At 36.9% G+C, this 24,315-nt stretch overlaps 1 protein-coding gene across 2 annotated transcripts; it reads right to left on the bottom strand.

The window, feature by feature from the left end:
- Positions 1-1,103: 1,103 nt before the first annotated feature.
- On the bottom strand, positions 1,104-22,277 carry MASTL (microtubule associated serine/threonine kinase like). Of its 2 annotated transcripts, XM_085318298.1 has the most exons (12): positions 22,045-22,277; positions 19,843-19,980; positions 18,107-18,246; positions 17,619-17,707; positions 16,087-16,193; positions 15,581-15,713; positions 14,827-14,999; positions 12,350-13,594; positions 10,288-10,426; positions 7,088-7,201; positions 6,895-6,996; positions 1,104-4,486 (listed from the first exon to the last, which is right to left on the bottom strand). In XM_085318298.1, the coding sequence occupies exons 1-12, from the start codon at positions 22,207-22,209 to the stop codon at positions 4,329-4,331; spliced, it is 2,703 nt and encodes a 900-aa protein (XP_085174424.1). In that variant the 5' UTR covers positions 22,210-22,277; the 3' UTR covers positions 1,104-4,328. The 2 variants fall into 2 exon arrangements, with proteins under 2 accessions (XP_085174424.1, XP_085174425.1); XM_085318299.1 differs by lacking the exons at positions 18,107-18,246; positions 22,045-22,277 and having other exon boundaries at positions 19,843-19,912.
- Positions 22,278-24,315: the final 2,038 nt, after the last annotated feature.

The raw sequence follows: 24,315 nt of genomic DNA, 5'->3' as shown, positions 1-24,315 counted from the left end.
TCCAGCTGGTGCTCTCCTCAGAGGGGCTGCTGGCAGTTAAAACATAGCTTTGAGCAGCACTGGAAACATCCAGGCTGAGCTCCAGATTACRCCTGAAGTCTATCTGCAGCTAATTTCATTCAGTGAATCAAATTTCATCTCAAAATAATCTAGATTTGCTTTGGATGAAGCCATATGGAAGACCCTGCCACTGCTCATGGGTTTTCAGTTCAGGGAACTGGAACATAGCTAGTCTGAGGTGTGTGTGTGTGTGGTGGGGGGGGCACCTGTTTGGTTCTGAGCACGAGCTCTTCCTCCCTCCTGCTCATCTTACTGCAGCACTGAAGTGCTACAGGAGATGGAGCCACTAGCATGTGACATGTTCTAGTAACTGCAGAGAGGCAGAGCTGCAGCAGGGATTACCTCCTCCCCTAACATGCAAGCATAGCTTGTAATAAGGATTGCAGAGGGTGGAGAACAAGCCTGATCTAAGTGCCTACAGGTCTGTGATACAAGGAAAAAGCTTAGAAAAATGAACTTCAGTAAGCATCTTTGGAGAAGGAAAGCTGCAACAGACACAGCTGCTTTTTATTCCTTAACAAACAGCAAAAGGGGCAAGCACTTCCTTATCCTTACTTGGGTTCTACATATCCTTCCCTCATTATTTTGTGATCACCATGTTTACACTATTACTGACTTGAAAAAGCAGAGATAGTGATACTTACAGCGTACAGTATTACACCGAGAAAATTTGATCTGTGTACAACAGGAAGAGTTTTGAAGAGATACTAGTACAGGTAGATAATACCCCTGAGTTCATTAGAGGAGCTCTGCAAGCTCAGCCCGTAAAATTCAGAAACTGTCAGAAAGTCTGTCATTCTTTCTCTACAATCTGATTGCTTTAGATAAGATGCTCACACACTGCACAGTAAAAACTTTGTTTCTATTTTAATAGTATTTCCTTATCTATAATTGGAATCCTTCCTTAGGGAAAGAACAGTATATTTTTTTCCCCTCAATTACAGAATAAAATGTTTAAATTAAGGTAGGGTCAAAAAGAAAAAAACAAACAAAAAAACACAACAYTGGTGACCTAATAGTAATTCAAGAATACAGCAGTAGGCTATGGCAAGACTGCAACATTTATTTATTTCATATAGGACAGGGTGCATATTTTTAGAAAAGCTAACAGACAGCAAAAGAATAGTTTATGGGAAGAGTGATCATACTGAGACTGGAACCTACTAGCTCAAGAACACATCAACATTTCAGCATGTTCAGCTCCAAACATTGTGCAACATGTAGGCAAGTGTAACAGCAAGTTAGAGGTAGTGACAGTTGGCCAAGACAGCTATTGCTGTATAAGGAAGCATGACATTTACTGATCTTGTTTTTAGCACACTTCTGCCCAGACAACAGCAGATAAAACCCTATCCTAGCTCCTTAGGAGAATGTGGATGCTGCAGTGTTTATATGTAGGTTATGCACATGAAGAGAAGCCCAGGCCTTCAAAAAACAAAACAGGTCACAGCTGGCTGCCAAGTGATATTCCACAGCTGTAGTTGGTTACTAACAGGAAGCAGTTTTAATCATCTTTAGCTACTACATTTGAAATTTTTTTGGTACTTTTCCCAATATTGTCTTTCAAGTTGAGCATCAATACCCTATTTTTCCCCCATCTGAGTTAACAAGAAGGCTTTTTGAGACAAACTATGTTGAAAAATAAAGCCAGGACACATTTTTAGGGAAAAAAAAATCAACGTGTTATACTAAACTCTATGTTTGCTATCATCTGGATAAAAATGAGATATTGAATAGAATGGGGTATAAGTCTTCAGTGCTAATTGTGCAAAATTTAACCAAAGTCAGCCATAGACAGCAGCATACTCATGCTACAATGGTAACAGTTTACATTAGTTCACATTAGACATTCTGATGGGGCAGCTGACTTATATATGTAATCTGTAGTATTTGTTTTTGTATTATATCATAAAACTATGGTAAAGGAACCATGATTTTCTGGAAGGTTTGAGGGTTTTAGAACTAAATAAGATGATTTTTTCTGCCTAATGTTTCAGTATACTTTCATCTCTAGTTCTATGTAACTATGTTAGCATTAGATTACTTAAAAATATTTAAATTACTTAAAATCAGACCTTTAAGTAGCTCTATAGTTCATTGTGATGGCTTAAAAAAGTTATAAATAAAGGCTGGCTTGATCCTCAGAGCTGATTAAGAAAAAAATAATTGCAGTAGTCTGACATTTTGAAGACAGATAGCCACTAACTTCTTGAAAAAAATTCTTAATCATAAATGTGAATGTATTATACTGCAAAAATGAGAAATGTTGTAATCACCTGTAAGCTACTGAACACAGCAGTTTCAGTGTTATATTTACATCAYTTCCTAGCATGTTTTTATAGAGGATTTTTTCTTAGTGTGAAACTGACATTCTTTTAAGACTAGTCTTTCTTCTAAGGAACACTGCTACAAATACAAAAATGAATTGCCTAAAATTACCAGTAATTATTTCAATTAAAGGATTATTTTTCGTTGGAGTTCAATACACTCCAAAGTACATAAAGGAGAAGACTGTATTTTTAATACAAAGTTATGCTAAAGAACTTCTGTTCATATCTGGAAAATTAGTCTTCTATTGATCATGTTCAGTAATATATTACATGCAATTCTTTACTCATTTTTTTCATGTAGCATTAAATTCAGTAAGTTCAGAAGTTTTCAGAAACTGAAGCCCTTAGTGAAGGGAGTAAAAGTCACAAATGTCTTRCAACTTTCTAAAATTCTATTTCAGTATGATTAATCCTGGCTCTAGGTCAACATACACAATAACACAAGCATTTTGAACTGTTAATAATCAGCTCTCTTTTGTCTCTTTTAAGAAATCTTAGGTTTTTTTCCGCTCCCTTCCTGATTGTTTCTTAGATATCTGTTTATTCAGAATTCCATTCACTAAACCTGGTGCTCCAGGAAGCTGGGCAGTGAAGGGACAGCTCATTCCTATGGCCATGAAATGTCAATTCACAAAACAATCTGAAAAGTCAGTTGGCAAAAGTCACAAGCAAAATGCTAGACTTCTGGCATAAAGCCACTGGGGCTAGCACCACCATCCAGCACGAGTGATCTTTTAACTAACAAGTACAAACCTGAAAAATAATCTTCAGTAAGCCAGCTGAGAAAGATACCTATGCAGGAAAAAAACTATTACAGGAAGATTAATTTAATCAGTATTAGCTACAACAAATACTTAAAATCTAGCCCCCATGCAAATTTTCTTATGTTAACATTTTTGAAGTATACTTAAAGCCATTTTCCCCCTAATTAGAAAGTATAATACTGAAAAATTTAACTCAAGTTCTAGTGAAATCTAAAATCTGGTTGTGAATTTATAATACAATAGTCTGTTAACTTGCAATACATTATAGTCTTTAATATTTAGCAGCTTCATTATCAGTAATACTTTGCTTAATAGCCAACACTCAGGTGATTTTTTGTTTTCTAACATAAGAAAGAATGCAAACACACATAATCAGTGTTTTCTATTTAAAACAAATAATTGCTAAAATGTGTGCTGCTCAACTCTATCCTCCTACAGCATGTTTTAAGTGATTACAATACAATTTCAACAAAGCATTTGACTAATTAATAGAACTGACCCAAGTTCTATTTCCTTACCCCATTTGTYTAAGAAAGAATGACAAGCAGTAGAACTATTGACTATCTTCACAACACTGATAGGACACGTACTGCTGAGTTAACTTTGAACAACACTGACTGTCTTAACCCTTCTGGGAATAAAATAAACAGAAGTAAAATGTTTCAACAGTGTTAAGACTTTCGTTTCCTGTCATGAATGGGAATATCAGTTTTGCACAAGGGATATATACTCAAATTGGTTCCAAAGGACTATTCCCAAATGAGATTACATTGAACCACAGGTAGGTAAGTTGTATTTAAAGCAATTGGCATGCATGTACGTCCTTTCCCCATTACATTTAAAATAAAATAGTTCCCCACCTCCTAACTGGTTACACATCACTTGAAAACAAAAGAACAATATCTTACCAAATATAGTGTTATTAACTAAGAAATATAACACTCCGGCCTCTCAGTAAGGTGCAGTAAGTGAGATAAAAAGTAGCATAAAGGCACTTGATACCAACTAAGTTTTGTACAGTAGTTTCACTATAGAATAAAGGAAATAATAATAAAAGCAGGTTGATCACTTAGAACACTCTAAATTTGGCAAAAAACTTAGTAAAACCAAACTAGTGTTATTGGACAACCTGTAAGTGTGCAAAAATCATGGAGCAATTTCACTTATCTTGATGCTATAAGCTAAATCCAGACACAGTCAGGTGCTGAGCGTTATTCCTAGCTTCAAAATAAGAAGTATCAGTTTCATCATCTGGCTGTGGTATAAAAGGCATAGTTTGATGCTGTAGATTATCCCAGTCTACACCACAAAAGAGGGGATGATGTTTCAGTTCTGAAACAGAAGTTTATACAAGCATTAGGAGTTTCCTTCTGTCCAAGCCCCACAGTCACATTATTCACTTGATGAAAAATTGTCATTTGTTTTGTTCTGTTTTGCATTTTTGGAAAGCCCAAGCCCAACTGCAATTAGGTTGTAACCATCCCCAATGTCAGTGAGATCAAGCTATTGTCGTACCAACTAACTTTCTTCCCCCAGCTGGAGATCCTGTTCTACGTAACTCACTCGATCAGAGGTACCTAGGGGCTGTCATAGAAAAACATTTTTCATGATTAGGCACCACAGATATTTAAAGTTGGTTTGTAGTTTTTGTCAAAATCCTGGGTTGAGTGAGAACATACAGAAGTCACTGCAACCCTCCTCCATCCAGGCCACCTGCCCTTTGCTAGCCAGACCATTCCATCAGCTTTGTATAGGTTCTAAAATCATTCCCTTTCCTACCACCAGGCACAAACGTTAAAAACCACTTACGGTCAAACTACCACAGACCATCAGGTTCTGCTTTCCCAGCTACTGGAGTCAGGATAACCAACCAAGCTGTAAGCTTTTGACTCCAGAACTTCCCTGTCCTGTCCATTTTGACCAGAATTTCCTGGTACGTAGCATGCAATGACCTGATTTCTGATCATGAAACATCATTCCATAATGAAAGTTGCTTTGCTGCTTTGATTGAATTCAAGAAAGCAAAATTTCAGCTGAGTGGGATAAAGGCCTATGCTTTTATCACCTACAACACAGAAACTAGAAGCTAACTGAAAAGAATAATAGGAAGGGCAAGAATTACATGCAAAGGTGCACAGAAGTTGGTCCAAGAAAGTCACTACAAATTGGAATTCTAAGACATTAGAACTTGTTTATCATTTTTACATTTCCTGGTCAAAAAAAAAATCTAATGCAACATTAACATTTCGGGCAAAAGACAAGAAAGCAGAGGGTTAGCCTTCTAACTCCTTGTAATATTTTTAACTACTATACATGCAACAGAATACAATGCATGCATCCASCGTATGCCTACACTGCAGTTCTGCACTTAAAATAAGAATTTYCCAGTACTGAAAGCTGTCTTCAACTAAAAGATGAGCAGATTGCATCTTCTTTTACAAAGTATTGATCTGTGCCACAGCTGGCAATCAGCTCCTGTCTATGTCTGTCAAAAAACTCTTGAGAACAAATGTTCTCTGCAAACTGCTGCTTGTAAACTTCTGTTATGTGGACATAAACAGCCAACAGAAGCACACCACCAGAACGTGACAAGTTTCTCAGCAACTTAGACTTCGTGCTGGAGAAAGAGAGCAAGAATATGCATCCACATGTGTGTTCAAGGGTCGGGGGAGACAAGGATGAACAATGTGAYAGAGACTCAATTACAGTGGAAAAAACCTAATGGCTGTCCTGAAACAAACTCATCCAACTTCACCTCAATGGGCTACAAATCAAATAAGGAGATCAGTTAAGTTATAGGTCCTGACAAAGAACCAATTTCCTAAAACTTCAGACAGGATATCATTATGTCATCTAATTTCTCACATAGAATCATAGGCAATTAGATTTTCCCCCTATTACAGAAGTTATTGCCCTTACTATTGCATTTAACTAACATATCCTCAAACTAAGACATCATGTGCTTTTAGAGAGACATTAAAAAGCCAAAGAATTCCCCACTGACATCATGAGCGGCACTTACAAATCTGTACCTTCTCTAATTTGATTTGGCCTAGTTTCATCTTCTAGCCTTTGATCTCTTTATGAGTAATCACTTGCATAATAATTCCCTTGTCTAATGATCTCTCAGGCAAAATTTTCTATTTAAGATTTCTCCCTGTTTTTCCAAAGCATCTCACACAGTAAATTTCCTCCTATGYTATTAATCTTCATGAAATATAGTCTCTATTATGATAGCCAGGGAGTCCCTCTACAAGGGAAAAACATGTATGTACACTTTCTAAAGTATTCCCACTGTTTAATTCCGTGTTCTCTATACATTCAGTGTAGAGAGGCAGATTCCTAAAATAGTTCCTTTGAATTGTCCTCTGTGGGAGACTTCCTTTTCCAAGCTACAGAGACCTTGATTATATGCCTAAAATTAGTTATGCCAACATGCCTCAAGTGTCTGTTACAAGAGTGGTTAACAGAGTTAACCTTGGTATGTCAGATGTCAAAGACTAAACATTCATAGCAAAGAAGTGTTAAGGTAAAGTTCAATATCTGACATTCTGAAAGAAGAAAGTAAAACCTTGTCACAAGAAATACAGCAAATACAATGACTTGCTAAGTGTACTGACACTATATATGGCCTATATAGCCCTAAATAGGCATTAAAATTGATTAATCTAAGTTTTAGGAGGAGAACACTTAGAAATTTTCAAAGTGCAAAGAACACAAGAAATAAGTTCAATACTAACCCTTTAGTCCAGCTCTCTTACTACTGTCAATCGTTAAAAGAATATCTATTGCATTTTGGGCATTATCAGACAGTTTTTCTTCACCTTCAGGCCAGGGAATATCTATGGACAAAGATGCAAATGAGTCAGTAATTCAAACCACACAACAGACTTCATTATAAAGATGCTTCCTCCAATTACTGAAACAGATTACCTCTTTTCAAAATATTCTGGAAGACCTGTGTTGRGGTTTCATCATTAAAAGGTGGAATTCCAGTCAGAAATTCAAACAGACAAACTCCAAGAGCCCACCAGTCTACAGCAGAACCTGGATAGGAGAAATCCAGGCCATTACAATAAAACAAAGTTGCTTAATAAACTTCATATTTGTCATACATAATAATATTTGCAAGCATTTGAACATTAAGCATGGCAGAAATTGAAAAATGTTTAAATTCTGCAAAAATTCTTGGTAATTAAAGAAGAGAAAAAGTAACATGTACTTAATCATGCAGAAGATTAAAGCTATATTAAGAGCTTTCTTTTCCCCTCTCTAGTCTGCTCCTTTATTCATTATGAGTTTAGAGTTTACTAGTTTACTAATAAAAACAAGGGAGTTAAGAACAATCAAATTACCAGCTCCTGTCACAAAGAATATAGAAACTGTCTTCTTAAAGGGGTTGTTTCGTTACAGTAAGCAGTTACCCTTCACAACTGCTCTAGAGTTCGGATGAATGCACCATGTTTTAATCCCATACCTTTCTCTCAGTTCTCTGAGAAGACTCCAAGAATTCAAACTACTGAACTTTATTTTCTTTCATCTAAATTTATGTTAAAATCTTGAAGACAGCTTGCAGAGACAAGCCAGTATGTGAGAAACTGGCATTACTTTCCCTTGCACTAAAGTTGATTAGTGTATTTACTGTAGTCACAACATGCAGTTGTTGGTTTTCTCTCCTTTGTTAAATAGCTTTGTTTTTTCAGGTTCCAGTTTTTGCCAAATCTTATTAATTTACTTATAAACAAGCCTGCAAAGCAATCCCAAACACCACTGCATGCATTCTTAGCCTTCTGCATCTTAAAGCCATGCCCACTCCTCTGTATAAATAATGAATGACTCTTTTTAAAACATAATTCAAGTGTAATTTTGTTCAAGGGTTTATTATAGAAATATTTTAAAAAAATCTTTCAAGTCACCTAAAGTTAGAAAAGCAAATGTTTTCAGTCATTTCCAAAAGCCCATTTGATGAAATCAATGAATGTCTGAAAACTGAACTATACAACTGTAACTAAAATAATCCAATACACTTTTAAGCAACTTTTAACAGCAGTAAGAACCCTTCACCAAGCTAGGCATATCAAAGCAGTGAGGTYACATCCACTGTTATTAGATGTACTTGGATATTCAGATAAAATATTCTCAACTTTAGCAAAGTCTAAGATAATCACAGCTCTGAACAAAGTACTAAAACAGGTTTTAGCAGAAATTTTCCCAAAGTCTAACTGAAGTCTAGCTTCTCAAAGTCTAACTAAAAAATTACACTAAATCCTACCATATCCCTGCAAAATCATATCGGTTAATCCAAAGCAAGAAACAGAAATATAGGGTCTTGAACATCTGAATCATCTTTGCCACATATGAACTAACTCAGACTGACTGTATGAAAGTGAAAGGGAGCAATGAGAAAAAAAAGTCTCTGGATTATTTCCTTTTACAGAAAGTTACCAAGAAAAGCATGTGCTGACTTTTCTCCTGAAGTATAAACTTAGCACAGTCACAGTGATATTGAAGTTTCCTGGATTTTGGAAGCATCACATTATGCGGAGTGCGTACTGGGCATATCTTTCTATATACAGAAATACCGTTAGTCAAACATTTTCCTTGGAAATTGTGATCTAATTACACTTTGACTGTTCATASTTTTGCTGAACACTCCTTTTCTGTACAGTACAAAGCAAACTCAGAGGTCAGAGTTCCCACATATGAAAAGACAGTGAAATACATACATTGCACTTGTTGCAAATAACCTAACAAATCTAAACACTGGTAAATGGGTACAATTCTCTGATTGAAGGCATAGGAATGTAGACTTTTAAGCTAGTAGCTCAACAGTAAAATGTTATTGTTAAATATAAATTACAAACAGGAATAAATTCTAGGAATGTCACAAAACTATTTTAAGATTACAGCTACATTTACAAACAGGTTAATGACACCAAACATATTTAGCAAAGAAAAGATTTCAATTTCAAGTTCAGAAAATCCTGGCTTTGCTGAAGGTAATGAGATTTGTCTTTGTTCAAATGAAACTCCAGATCCTTTGAAGTTTTCACTTAAATCTTGAAAATATTTAATAATTGTGTGAAAAACATTTTGCAACTAGGTTTCTCATTCTCTATATAGAAATGATTACATCTACAACGTGTTAACAAGTTTTAATGTCTGCCAAATAACCAAGATTCCTTAATGAAATTGCAAAACAATAAATGTTTAATAATTTTAGTCGTTACATTCAAATTGTTAAAAAAATATTAACACAATTTTAGTTAATGTAGGTTAGTTATACACAGCAGAGCTCTCTATATAATCCACAGATTAGTGATTATTCAATTTCTCAATCAGGATTCACTAATATCAACATAATTTTAAGACTATTTATTACCTTTACAAAATACAGAAAATCTAGAAGTATGTTTTTTGTGAYGGAAATAAAGTGTGATAAGTACAAACTTACTCAGGGATGCACTGATTTTTAAGGCTCGTGMAAATTAGCAGGAAAATATCTCAGTCTTCTTGTTGACCTCAGTGGAGTTTTTAATGCAGAAATAAAGGAATGTACGTACTTTAGGGTTATTTTTCCAAGAAATGTTCAATTGCTACCATTGTCTACTTAAATAAAAGATCCTGTCACAATACTTAATAGACGTGTTTCATAAAATCACTTATTTCAAGAATAACTGATTTTTTCCATTTTGTAAACTGAGATGACTGTACATTGCACTTCAATATCAATAAATGTGGAATACATTTTGAGAATAATTGGAAGCATAATCCTTTCACACGAAATTTGACTAAATTAAGAAAAAAAGTCCAAGCATACACAGGATAACAAAGCTGTGATTCTGAAGCCATATACAGGTCTTAGGCTGCCTAAGTACAGCTTCTGATTCATTAAATTAGCAGCAGGCAAATCTGTGTCAGATAGTTCAAGCCTCTGATTATGGGGAAAAAAATAAAATGCAAGGAGCTGCTGAGGCAAACACATATCAATATTGGCAAACACAAAGCACTAGAYATTTTTTTAAAAAATCACTATCATTCTAACTGATGTTTTTAGTACTCTAAAGACATTTAGATATGTAAGCACCAGTCACCCTTCAAGTATTTATAAAACTCTGGTTTGTTTTCCTTACCATGAGGCTTCGTCAAAAGCAGCTCAGGTGCCAGATAGTCTGGAGTCCCTAGGATGCGTTCACCTTCTACTGGGGCAGCTCCTCTTCTTACACTCTTTGGAGTCCTGTATGGTGTGTCAGCATCTCCCTGATGAGGTGTCTTCAAGTATGCAAAAAAAAAAAAAAAAAAAAAAAAAACCTTCAGATGTCAAACCAAACCAGATTCCCCACTCCCATGCCTACGTTCAGTGATGGTATAATAACAGTTGAGACTTCAGTCTAAGTCAAGGACATACTACAAAATTTACATTTCCAAGCATGTGTGAATTATGATTCCATCTTTATATCATCTTGAAGGTAAATAATGCCTATGTCAAATTCACAAGTAATATCTTAAAAAAAAAACAAAAAAAAAACCACACACACACCATTCCCTTCAAACTTGGAATCTGGAAAAAAAAACTTATTTGCTAAAAGGAATGTCAAAATAGACTAGCATCTAATTTTAGCATCAAGTTCTCAATATAAAGTAAGTATATATGGCAAACTATGACTGTAAAATAAGAAACCTGAATATTTTTTTTATTGCATGCCATATATACTAAACAGAATTTGAATGAGCTTTATGTTGTTTAMGCTGTATTCTAGGAGTTGCATAATAGCTGTTGATGAAATTCTGCCCAAGTTATAATTATGTTACTGTTTACATCTACACAGGCCCTCAGAAAGTAATCAGGGACAAAATCAGAAGACAACATAGGCAAACTTGCAAATAGATCAATAAATTCTTGCAGTTAATAGGCTCACTGCAATGAAGGATTTTCTGCTAAGACCTAAAGATGCTACTAAAGTATTTGGCGGTTACTTTCATTCTTTATTTTTCAATATACCCTCAATTTCAATGTATCTGGTACAATTTGGTTTCCCACTTTGTTTTCAATTAAGCAGTTCAGTGTGTTATCACTATTCCATACACGCTACAGAATCTACTAGTAAAATAGTAAATAGCATCATGCTAGGTGATTATGTATTTTGTGACACTCGAATATTTTGAACTTTGGACTTGAATAAGAGGATAGTTCTTTTACATACTTAAGATCATCAGTTATTTATCTATTTAACAGAACATGAAGTGCCTATTATCCTGACTCCGTTTCAGCTGAACACAAGTTTTGTTGTCAGTAAAATTTTATGGTGAATATAAACAAGCAATTGAGACAAGGACAGCAGAAGAAAAGAGACATTYTCCCAAATACTGCTATGTGTGATCCTTTTTGGTACACCAAATTATTCATTTACTCACTAATAAGTATTTTTAGAATTCTTTCTAAAAGCTTTAAATCCTGCAACTCAAACTTAAGTAACTCAAAGGTTTTATAAAACTATACTAAAATAGAACAGTAGGCATGGATTGAAAAGTATATTCACACCTTTTCCACATCTAGAGGTCTAATTTATTTTAAGTTAAGACAGCAGGATTTTATTTACTATTAACAGGATTAACACAATCAAAGCAATCCTTATAACTTGCAGGCAGCTGTTACTGCTTGCATCAGTCTTCATAATATGCTTGTAATCAGCACTTGATAGTACACACCATGACATCAGTTCTACCCAGAWGGAAAGAAAAATAGCAGGCAGAAGTTACCAGCAACTCAACAGCTTTCACAGACTGCATTGGGGGATCAGGAAAAGTYAGAGACATTCCATTACAGCTGAAAACTTAAAACAACTCACTGGAAGTACCACACTACTACAGAGGCAGGTTGTGACAAAACAACAAAGTTTCTTTACCTGTTCACAGTAAAAGCACAGGACTTCTGTGCGAGACAGACTAGGACAATGCTCACTGGACCAAACACAAACAGTGGACATGCAGTTATCGCTAAGCTCTTACTGAAGCAATCACTTTGGCCACACAACTGCAATAAGCCCAAGTCTGTCATCTTTGTGCAAGTGCAAGTCATCTTTGACAGGTTACCTCCAACTACTTTGACTTTTCTTAAGTTRCCAAGCAAGAGAGTAATTTCACATCCCTAATACCTAATGTACACTCAGACAATTTCTGTATGTCATTACAGACCTGATATACCCTATGTGGTCTTCCTTTCTGTGATGGAGTAATAGCTGTTGGGTARGATTCACTACAAGCAGGTGAAAGATCCATTATATCCACGGAAGCCATACTACATGGCTCAGATGCATTGGATACATTAATCTGACTGTTGTAACTTCGAAAAACAACAGCATTTTTTTTGAAGAGGTTCATTGTTTGCATTATCTTTTCTGAAGGGGAAGATACTGTGTCAAGGTAAGTTTCTACCGCATGTTTTTGGTTGTTATCCTGTGCATGATGTAACAACTTGCAGTCYTGGACAACATGCTCTTCTCCATTTTGAGAAGGATCTCGGGAGTTTGGTGATGTTATCAGCATGTCTTCAGGTTTTAGTTCTTCAAAGGAGAGGTCTTTAACACTTTTATCCAAATCTAAGAGCTGCTTTTCTAAATGGCTCTCTGTAACAGAGATTTCAGGAAAGGATAAGTCAGAGTCCGCACTAAGGACTCCAAGARGCTTGTCATCATCAGTGCCTAAGAAACTTGAGTTCATATACTCCTTTTTATCATCCTTGTCATAGTCTGCATCCAGGTCACACATAAGATTTTTAGCTATTACTGGAGTAACTGATTTATCTACTTTTTGCTGCTTGCTAATATAACCCTTAACTTGTTCCTTGCTTTTGCAGGTGTCATGTAGGCACTTATCACTACAAAGCATTAAGGATTGAATTTCTGTTGTCAAACCTGTCCTTTSGTTTACTTGAAATTCTAAGATTTGACAGCCACGTTTATATTCTGCATTGCTTTTTTTAACATAGTTAAGTTGCTGACAAGGACTAGTATCAACTAGTTCAAAGCTTCTTTTCACACCTGTTTTTTCAAGAATTTCTTCCTCTTTGGTAGGCTTGATAGGATCATTCAACCATGAAGGTGACTGCTGGTTACTGGAAGTTTCTRCTGTCTCATTAGTCTCATCCCTTTTATTTGCAGTAAGTTTTTCTTCCCAAGTCTTACTTTCAGAGAGACATTTTCTGACTATGCCTTTCACATCCAGTGCAGTTACAGGAGTACCCATCACATCAGAACGTTCAATTTCTAACTTCTGCCTGCTGCCAGAATCATTGCTACTGATGGGAGAAATGGCCGACTCAAGTTCTTTTTTCTTTAATTCTTTAATATCTTTGCCATTCAGTAATTGTACATTAGAAAGGAGAGCTGACTCGCTGTTATTTGTTTTGCCTGTTGTAGAACACAGTTCATCTTCAGTTTGCTGCAAATAAGCACATTAGAAGTTGAGTATCAAGAAAAATATGATCACAACTTTACAGAAATATGCCCTTGAAAATACCTTCTTTCTGTTTCAATACATAATTGAATGTTAGCAAACATTATTTATTATTTCTAAGCAGTAGTGATAAACGYAATAAATGATGCATCCCAAAAAAATAGAAAAATTAAATTAGGGAGCAACTTTGATAATTTGACTTCTTAGGACATGAAATACAAACTTCCTTGAATAAAACAGAAAGCTCAGTATTTTTAAAAGCTTAAAGAGGAAGATTTTATCATTTCATACTGAGAAGTTAAACTAAACCATACTACCTTATCATTTCATACTAAGAAGTTAAACTAAACCATACTACCTTGTGGTATGTTACACTTTGGAGGTGGCAAAAGGAAATTTTGATTTTACTGCTAGCTTTTGTAGCACAATAGTAAAAGCAACGCCTTGGAAAGTGAACAGCTGAAGAATTGCAAATAGATTTATATATAAATTCTGTTTTGTGAGCTAAATAGGAATAGTGACAAACAGCTAAATAGAAAGGCAACATTTTCCTTTAGGTCTTCTACATTTGCCTATATAGAATTTCATTAATAGTTTAAAATTGTAGAAGGTATTTAAATCAGTTATCACTAATTACATATGCTAGGTTAATTGCTACAAAAACCTTCAGCAATACAAATATTAAAAAAACTACACATTTCAGTCTGCTACCAGCTAGGAAAAGCAATGTTTAAGTTTTATTTATATATATATAGTTATATACCTATATACATATGTATGTATGTATAAATTCTTTCCAATTGCTGCATTCTTAAAGGGTTTTCCTGTCTGCATGCTGGGCTAATAAAGCTATAGATATAACGYAAGCTTCCAGAGAGCCAGTGCTCCCAGCACTGCCTGCCTTGTGGAGCACAGGACTAAACCCAGGAGTAGTCTTCCCTTCTACCCCTTTCCTGGGGGCTAGATGGCATTTGCTCTTATATTGCACAGGATTACTATTTTTCCCCCTTCCTCCTTGGCAGGGTGGAAGAAGAAAGGTAATAGTAGTTTGATCCAAAATACTCCTACTCAATAAGGATTASTATCAGTTCTTTTCCTATAGCTGGACTTCTCTACATTTGCAACACATAGGAAAAGTAAAGAAGATTTGCATACAGCACATATAAAAGGACAAGGTCATTTTAATTAGTAGTGGAAAAAAAAGAAGCAATCCTGACCTCTACATCTTTCTCCCACCTGGGGCTGCTGCAGCATTCTGATTCCAAACTGGACACACGTGTGTGTGACTGACTACTGGCACTAGAGGTACCAAACCTTTTTCTTGACTGAAGTAGAGTTGGAGTTAAACTCCTCACTGGCATCGCTGGGGTGAACGCAGAATTATCAAGACCTTGAAAAGAAAAAAAAATAAAATTCAAGTATTGATCCAAATAAGCAGCATATATAGCACACGTTATCCAGCTTCACCCTGTGTCAAGCTATCAYTCTGAATGAAATTATGGAATGCTGTGTGTGATATGGTAATTGTTCTCTTGTCATCTTTCCTGCATAATAAGTTCATTCATTTTTTGAGGTAGGGACCTGGCAAGAGCTTTCAAAATGACATTAGTATTAACACACAATAACTATCTTTTTCATTTTGATTTGGAAATGTCAAAGCATGAAAATAAGAATAAATGAAAGCATATGTRGCTCTATTAAATTATTTTCAGAAAAGTATGCCAAGAACTGTCACTATTTCTGTAGAATCTTAAAGGGTTGTGCATTTCAAAATCAAGATGTGGCAGTAGTAATCTAGCTGAAAAAAAGACAGATCTTAAAAACAGAAGTACTGATAGACAGCAAGACATTGATAGAAGCACTGGCTTTTACAAGTGATCCTAGATGTTCACACAAGTTAATCAAACAAAASGAAATACAATAAAGCTTATAACTGAGAATGTTACTTGGTATTACACTCAGTTTACTCACATGCTTTGAATAATTTTGTTGAAAGAGGGGTATTTTCCTTTTGGACRATAGATGCAGGAGAAACCACTCCATGCAGACCATCAGAAGCTCCATGTGAATTGGGCCCTGGCATTTTCATTCCAACAGGAGTATACTATCAAGCAAAAAGAAATATATGTTAAAAAAAAAAGATAATGATGCCTGAACAAAGCATCCAGCATTGTAAGTGCAGTTCTACCTACTTACTTACTGATTCTATGATTCTACTCTTTATTAAATATGCATAGGAACTGAGCCATACTCATATACTGAACTTTTTCTTTGTTAAGTACAATTGATAATCACTGATTTGAAACATAGTCCCAGGTAATTTCTCCAGAATTTCAAGGCACTGAAAATGCATCATAGAACATTCTATTAGCTGAAACTAGAGATGTAATAAAAACCCGATCAGTACAATTACTATACTTAAGACAATGAAGTATTTCAATCCTTCAGTTTTCTCAAAGAAAGTAATAATTGCTTACAAAACCCAGAGAGCTGATGAGAGACAACAGTTGCCCAGGAGTACGTGAGTAGTCTTGTTTTGGCTTTGCCATTGATGGGGTAGTGAGGATATCTATCATATTTATCTCTACAAACAGATTGAAGGGAAAAAAGCTCATCAGTTTTTCYTTCTACAATCAAAAAAGCAAAATCATAGATGTTTACTAATATTTAAGTTAGGTCAAGAGAAAAGTTTAGTGACATAATGAACAAGTACACAGAAGAAGCTTCCAAAAGCAAATGAAGACATTCCTGTACATTTTTATTGAATAAAAGCCATTTCTTGGTGTATAGCCTGCATAAAAACCACACTTTATAAATTCAAAAATGGTAGAAGTCCAACTTCTTTTCCAGGRTAATTTTTATTTTTATTTTTTTGGAATCAGTTTGTTTTTAGGTTCTTYTTAGGTAGAGAGTCCTGCTTATAACCTATCAGCTAAGATGATACGTTTGGTCCAGAGCATGCCCTCTTTCTAAGGATGTCTTGGAAAGAAGCTGAAGATGAACTTTTTATAAGTGAAAATTCAACTTTAGATGCCATCTTTTGCTCAGAGAAAGTAAATAGGCTCATAACTACTTCTGTCATATTGAGATAAACCTAATAGTCTGTTCTAAGTTACCAGTTAAAGCAGCATATAATAGAAAATATAGTAAACTTAGCACTTTTCCCTATACTGTTAAAACCATGAATCAGAAACTCTCTATATAGACAAYTCTGAATTTCTATATTCCCCTAGTTGACTGCATTGAAAAACCATGTTCCTCTAATGCTTGTTAGAAAACCAAGTTTCTGCTGCCCAGCATAAGTTGGGCTGAAACAGCTAAGGGTTTGGAGACAGGAAGCAGCTGTTCTCCCCAAGATCTGCAGCCTATTGCCTGTACCAGATAGTCATCTGACAAGTCGGCTACATTTTCTGCTACTTAAACACAATAGGACATGTTCATATGCTAAAGCTGCAATTCATAACCTTCTGTTAGGCAAAGCTCGTTACTATTTCTTTCACTTCCTCCTCTTGTTTCTCGCATTAACACTGGCAAAGTCCCAATTCAGGTTAGAAACTAATATTCACAAGGTCAGAGAAGAAAAACAATCCCCTCTCTCCCTCTCACTCTCTCCCCCGCCCCCAAAACCCTACAAGCATCAAAAGTCAGAAATAAGTAGTGGTACACCAAGAAATTGCCAGGATTAGCCATTCATTCTTTGATTTCTCCTAACAGACTTTCTCCTAACAGAATTTGTAGAAAACTTTGAAATCCGTAACACTTAAAAGAAATGTCCCTAGATCATTTTTCATACATCTTTATCCAATACAATTTAAAGTGCACAGTGCAGTTGCTTAAACAGCAAGCACTTTATTTGTACTTATTACCAACTGTAATCAATATTACTACAGCATAGAGACTTATTTTAACTGGAGCCTCYGTTTGCTACTAGAAAGTAAAACATTCAAGATACTAGAAGATGACACAGAAAAATAAGAAATACAAACAACAGAATACTGATGCATCTTACCTCTGTTCAGAGTAACTCTGGAAAGCCCAAAATCCGTCAACTTTATGTGGCCTTGATTAGAGATGAGCATATTGTCTGGCTTTAAATCCCTGAAGATATAATTAAAATCAGCAAAAAGACAAATCAGCAACATTAAGAAAATTATCTAACCAGAAACACTTAGTCCCAAAAACTTAGCAATGTATCTCATCCTCTTTATTAAAGTCTTTTAGCCAACAGAAGGGAGGGATATACCAAAAAAGTTAAACACATATAGCACTAAATATTGTACCATGTATTTTGGAATATGTGCATGTCACAATGTGCACATACCAATATTGAACCACGTGCATGCCACAGGAATTAAATGTTTTGCAATTTGGCAGAACTGCTAAAAATAAACATAAAAAACATGCTGTATTTTATAATAAATATGGTCTTTTATTTCCAGAAGATTAAAAAGACCAAACTACTACATACTTCTTTGCAGGAAAAAAAAAAGGTTTTACCTGTGGATTATCCCATGCCTGTGAAGGTAGTCAAGAGCCAGTGCTACTTCAGAAATATACTTTACAGCCATTTCTTCATCAAAATATCCATAAATATGGAGAAGAGATTTGACATCTCCACCAATAAGGTATTCCATCACCTGCCATTCAAGTGTTTTAAATTATGATTTTAAAATATATTTCCATTTGCAAGTAAATTATAAAATAGCTTCCACCTCCAAAAAGTGTCACTTCAAAGAGTGAGAGTTGATTAGAAGCTTCCTTGTGGTAGCTTATTTAATTCCTAAAAGAATACTACTTTCATTTTGATAAATGAATGCTTTCTCCTAATTTACATTCTTGTATTATTTGTCTAGCTTACTTTCTGTAGTCTGCTTTTCAGTTAGCTTCAAAATTCTGAAAGGTAAGATTTCCTTATAATGCAAAATAATTTGCAAAGCAATTCTATGAAACAAGGCCTGTATCCTAAAACCAATGAAGCTGTAATCTGTATAAAGTAGRTATCAATGATTTTATTTTGCAAATGTTTATACATGTTACAATGTTTACCGTAAATCCAGACCTGAGCTTTACGAAATAAGTGGTACAAATTAAAAAACAAAAATACAATGAAAACAATCACACACTTAGGATGCTGAAGAAATCATTAAAAAGAATTAGCAATATGCATGTATGTAAATGCACACACAATTTAAATGCAAATTGTTTTCAGCCTCCTAAGCCAAATGGCACCACATTAAATGGTCCAAAGGTGATTTTCCGTGAAACCTCTTAGAGCAAAGTTTTAAAAGTCTTACCTTGTCAAATCAATAGTAACGCTATTTTAGCATGTCTAAAAAAATTATGCATAAGGGACTAAGCAGTCATGGCTCAGAGGAAAAAAAAAGAAMGAAAGAAAACCCTACCAAACAAAAAAACCCAAAGGTTTCAAAAATCTACTTTTCAACGATAAGGAGTTTATGGTTTTTCGGTCAAGAAACTCACCAGTACTTAGATTATGATGTACAGAACTATTTAAAATATGTGAGTCAAGCATCTCCTTTAAAAATTCTTCATCCTGAAATCCTCCTCTCTTCCGAGCAGCAAATAACAGAGATTCCAGGAAAAGAAGTCTTCACTTACATTCAAAATGCATTGTAAGAGTGCATATCAACCTCAGTCTCAGCATTTATACAAGATGACAAATGTGTATGTTCGTAGCAGACCAGGCAAATTCTGCTAGACCCTTTGCAGATAGTCTTAATCCGTACTCACCAGTGCCTTTGCATGGAGACAGTTTATAAAGCTACATTCAAACCCTACAGAACTCTGTATAGGCTAGCCTTAGTTCTGCCAGTTGGTTATATTCTTGTCATCTAACCCAATTACRTTAATATATTTTTAGTATAGGCAATAAGCAATCCTTACTAGCAAACCACAAAGTATCTTTCAGTTATTTGGATTCTGCTTGAATAGAATGGTTTCTTTTTTGTTTTCCCAACGGTTTCCACAAAGTCCTAAATCAGACTATCTATTAGAAACGAATCTCCTGTTAAAGAGAACAGAGGTGGAAAGATCTCAAAGGTGCAASGAGAAAAGGAACATTTCACTTGTTCAACTATTCCAAGAAAGAAGAAACAAGAAATGACTAAGGAACATCCATTTGCCACCACAGAAACATGGTTTTAGACATGTACGTTCTTCCGCATTCTGTTCTTAATGCTGTCACAAAACACACAAGCTATCTGTTTACTCACCAAATAGACATTATTAGCTGACTGAAGTGAGTAGTATAAGTGCACAATGAAAGGACTTTTACTGAGAGCCAATGCATCCCTCTCTGCCTGGACTTGGTGAACCATGTTTTTATTGATCATGTCTGCTTTCTTCATCACCTTAAAAAAAATAGTAGATATACATTAACTATCATTCCCATTTTCAATACTTACTTTCTTCAAAAAAAAAGTTGTTTTGAAAATACACATGCTGCAATTATACTGGTGAATTAGTTTTCTAGACTAACTTACAGTTCATTAGTCAATTCATTTATCTCCATACTTCAAGTCTACACAAATGTTATATAATGGAGATAGAACTTTATACAAAGAATTACAAAATGCACTTTTTGCTTAGGTTACTGAAGAACTTTTTTTCATTGGTCCTTCTAATTGAGTCCTGAATKGAAATCACACTACCAACATTTCCTGTGATCACACAGGCTAAATCTGAAGCTAAACTGYCCCACAGGATTCTTATCCACAATACTCAAAGATGCCTACTTCAGGGAACCAGGAAAAAGTATTCAATACTTAAAGAGACAGTTGCTGACCAAGTCTTTCTATTTCTTCAGAGGACATCATAGGCTTAACCACTAAACATGTAGCATTAAGCCATCACTCAAGTGCAAGACTTCATTTAAAAAAAAAGGCACTCTCTTCATAAGTTAAATTAATGGCCATTAAACTATTCTAGCCTTTTATCTCTAACTTTGCAGAGAAATCAAACAAGCTTTTGCTTAAAATTTACTGTTAGGTCATTCAATGCACATTTCTTTCCTTTGGGAAGAAGTTTCAACAAATGTATGCAACTTATGAAACAGTAACAAACTGTTAATTGAATTAATGAGTTCCTGTATTGAATTGCTTCATTGATGCCTGCTCAGTATTATTCTTAGAGCAGAACATGCAAATAATAGCACGTTTTGTATGTATTTAAGCAGGCAGTGCATATTCATYGGAAGTGTATCCATGTCTGACATCTTTGGTCCCAATATAGATGGCAATGCGAAAGCAATATAGTTTATTTACCTCTATATGCAACACAAACTGTAACAAACCAAGTCCACAGTGGCCAGCCCTATTATCAAAGTTAGTAACAAAAAAAAATAAAATAACAAGACTTATGCAGAAGGTATTGAATCACACTTTTATAAACATTGATCTCAATTGTGCAAATATTTAGCACATGTTAAATTCTATAGCTGAGTACAATCCATAAATTTCATTGCAATGTTATCAACACAAAAGCTTTCAGGTCATAATACTTGAAATAAAATTGTGTTWAAAAATGTAGCTTCAAGCACTAATATGTTGAGCTGTTTGTTTTGCATGACTGTTTTCATGTTTCCTTTTCTTTGTGCGCTAAGCAGCTGATTATAACTCAGTTGCAAAGTCAAGTTTACACATAACATTGGTAAAGTTTTACCGACCAATATAGCTTAGAACGGGTTGTAATCAGGCTTTTAATCTTTCGTGTATACACGGGGAAAATCTAGCAGTTTGTTTTAATGTATACTTAACAAAATGGTTTTTATAACTTGCTTTTATTGTACATCTCATCTCAGAGACAGACTTTTCATTCACAGGCAAATACGAGAATATTCATTCCAGCAGCGCTACAACTGAAAATACTCAATTATAACACGAATTTACAGACAAGAACCAAAGAGCTTATGGATGCTTTAGAAAGCTTTTGATGCACTTTCCTCAACATTTAAGGTACTTCAGAAAGCACTTGTTGCTACCTGATGCCTCCGTAACAAAACCTCCAGGCGAACGGGAACGCGAAGAGAAAGCCAAGCACAGCCCGGCGGCCGACACCTCCCCCAGGCGCTCGACTCGTGCCAGGGGCGCGGCAGCTCCGCCAGGAGCCCGAGCGAAGGGCTCAGCGCAGGGCGAGGCTCGGGGCCCGGGCCGCCCCTCGGCGCGGTGCCGCGGAAGGGGCACCAGGCCCAAGGCCCAGGGCAGGCGACAGCCTGGGCCCGCGGGACGCCGCCCGCGGCACGGGGTTAACCACCGCCACMGCCACAGCCGTGGGGCTCCCACGGCCGCGGAGGGGCGCGCGGAGGCGCGGCGAGATGAGGGGGGGAGGGGCACGCGCCCCCCCACGCCCCGCGCGGGGGGCGAGGTGACGTCATCCCGCGAGGGGAGGCCGCCCCTCCCCCGCGGGCGGCCCCTCACCTTCACCGCGTAGAGCCTCCCCGCCTTGCGGCCCAGGTAAACCTTCCCGAAGGCGCCGCGGCTGATGGGCTTCACGATGGTGAACTCCTCGATGGAGGGCGGCCGCGGAACCGCGATTCGCCTCTCGCCCGATGCGGCCTCGGCCGCCGGCTCCACCGTCCCCATGGCGGCCCTCGGGCGCGGGCCCGCGTCCCGCGCCAATTCAAAGCGGCGCCCCGCCCCGCCCCACGCGCCGCGACGTCACCGGCCAACGGGCGCGCGCCGGGGAGGGCGGGGTGCTCTCGCGAGACTCCTCGCAACGTGGGGCGGCGCGGCGAGGACGCTGGGGTGGGCTGCGCTGTGCTGCGCGAAATGGCGGCGTGCCGGGCGGCCTGTGGTGGGGAGCGTGTCGGTGCTAAGTGCCCTATGGGCGGYAGCCCCGCCACTGGCGCTCCCGGGCAGCGGCTTCTGATGCAACTTCTTGTAATGCTGAGGCGGTTAACATGCCAGCTGCAGAGTGCTTCTGCACAGCTGCTACTGGAGAACTCTTCCTTATTTCTAATTCCCTCTTTCTAATACTCTGCTCTCTGTTTATAATTCTGTACTGCTTGGGAGTCCTGTGATTCCTCGCCAGCCTCCTACCTGGTAGCTGGTGCCAAAAGGCCTGGCATGTAGTCTCATGTAGCACTGGAGTGCAGTGCTACTCCACTGTGTTTGGTGAGCWGTGTTTCCTGCAAGGCCACAATCTAGGGAGTTAAGTGCTGACAGAAGTGAGCAGAATAAAGTTGATTGCAGCAAACCTCAAAAGTTGGTGTTTTAATGCCAGTATTTCTGACTCTTAATTGCTGGGTCTTGTGACTAGCTAGGCTGTGTTGACTTGGTAGCTCATGACAGCTCTCTCAGTTTCATCGTAAGTTCTCCTTACAAATCACCTGATTTTATCATACATAATAATTAAAAATAAATTAGCATTCTGTTTTTTTTTAGAAAAATGATTAATTGGCACAAGCTGTTGGAAGCTGTCATTGATTTTATAGATTAGTAACTATCCAGTTATCATCTAGGTTTCTAATTTGGAAATAGGTTGATACTAGCTACCAGCAGGTAGATTGGCCTTTGGATCTCTCCTGGATGCTTGAACGAATTTGACARAACTCAATGTGAGATGTTACACAATTGGAAAGCAATACTTAAATTAAAAAAAATGATTTTGGTTCCACATATTCATTTCTTCATAGGTTTCACATACACATCTTCTCATACTTTAATGTTTACAAGCACCAAAAGTTGTGCCTCCTACGTAGTATAGCCAGGATCACTTGAATGCAACACAGAGCATATGCTATCTACTGAGTCTGTACTATCTCTATTGARTCCTTATTGTCCCTTATCTCTTCCTGGATTGGTGATGACAGACTTGTTTTTGGGGCACATCTTCTGCGATCAGGAGTTACTATGATACGATCTGTTGCCTCAGATTCTTGTTTGCTTCATCGTCCATAAACCTTAGGCAAGGTTGCTACCCATTGTCTTTCCTTCCTTATTTTGGGTAGCTCAGTGGCTACCATCTATCTTCCTGTTAGGACAGGAGGAAGAGAAATGGTATACACAATGTGCTGTGACCTTGTTGCATCCTCCTGTTATCAGAGCATGAATCTTCTGTGATAGCTAGGGCCTTATCAGAGCACAGGCCTTCTGGTCTCAATGTAAGCAGCAGTCTTTGTCCTTACCAGTTTTATTGCTGTCAGCTGTGCTCTTTATCATTCTTTCAATGTTTTTCATATTGCTTTCACACATACGCTGCTGTTCATAATTATCTGTACATTRGCAAAGACTTATCTGTACAGAGGCCAGTGCAGAGTTAAGGGTGTTTGTGCTAGCACAAGAGATTTGTCTAATTAGGGCTTTGCTTTGCTTAAAGATACATAGACCACTTAGAATCTGGTACATTTTGCACAAGGAAATCTGTGAAAGTGCTGCTGTCCCACGTATGTCAGCAATCAGTACAGTTTAATGTGAAAATATAGAAAATAGCATTTTAAACAAGTTTTCTCTAATGGTATTACAGACAATATATCACTGTATTTGTCATTTAAGTCTTCAGTATTAGTTTAACTATGTCTCTTGTCAGCAGCATTTTTTTTTAGCAGAAAAGCATAATTGAGAGCAGGAGATTGCTGCTTTTGGTGGCATTGCACTCTGAGATAACTTTATGTGAGTTGTGAAACTGTACCATCAATAACACGCTGTTCTACAGCGGCCTGAGCTTCTCTATGGTGGGATCTGTGCCTT

This window comes from Rhea americana, unplaced genomic scaffold (genome assembly GCF_003343005.1).
Source record: "Rhea americana isolate MKP2758 unplaced genomic scaffold, rheAme1 scaffold_53, whole genome shotgun sequence".
Lineage (NCBI taxonomy): Eukaryota > Metazoa > Chordata > Aves > Rheiformes > Rheidae > Rhea > Rhea americana.
Note: the sequence above shows the minus strand (reverse complement) of the source record. Positions and strands in the feature narration are given on the sequence as shown.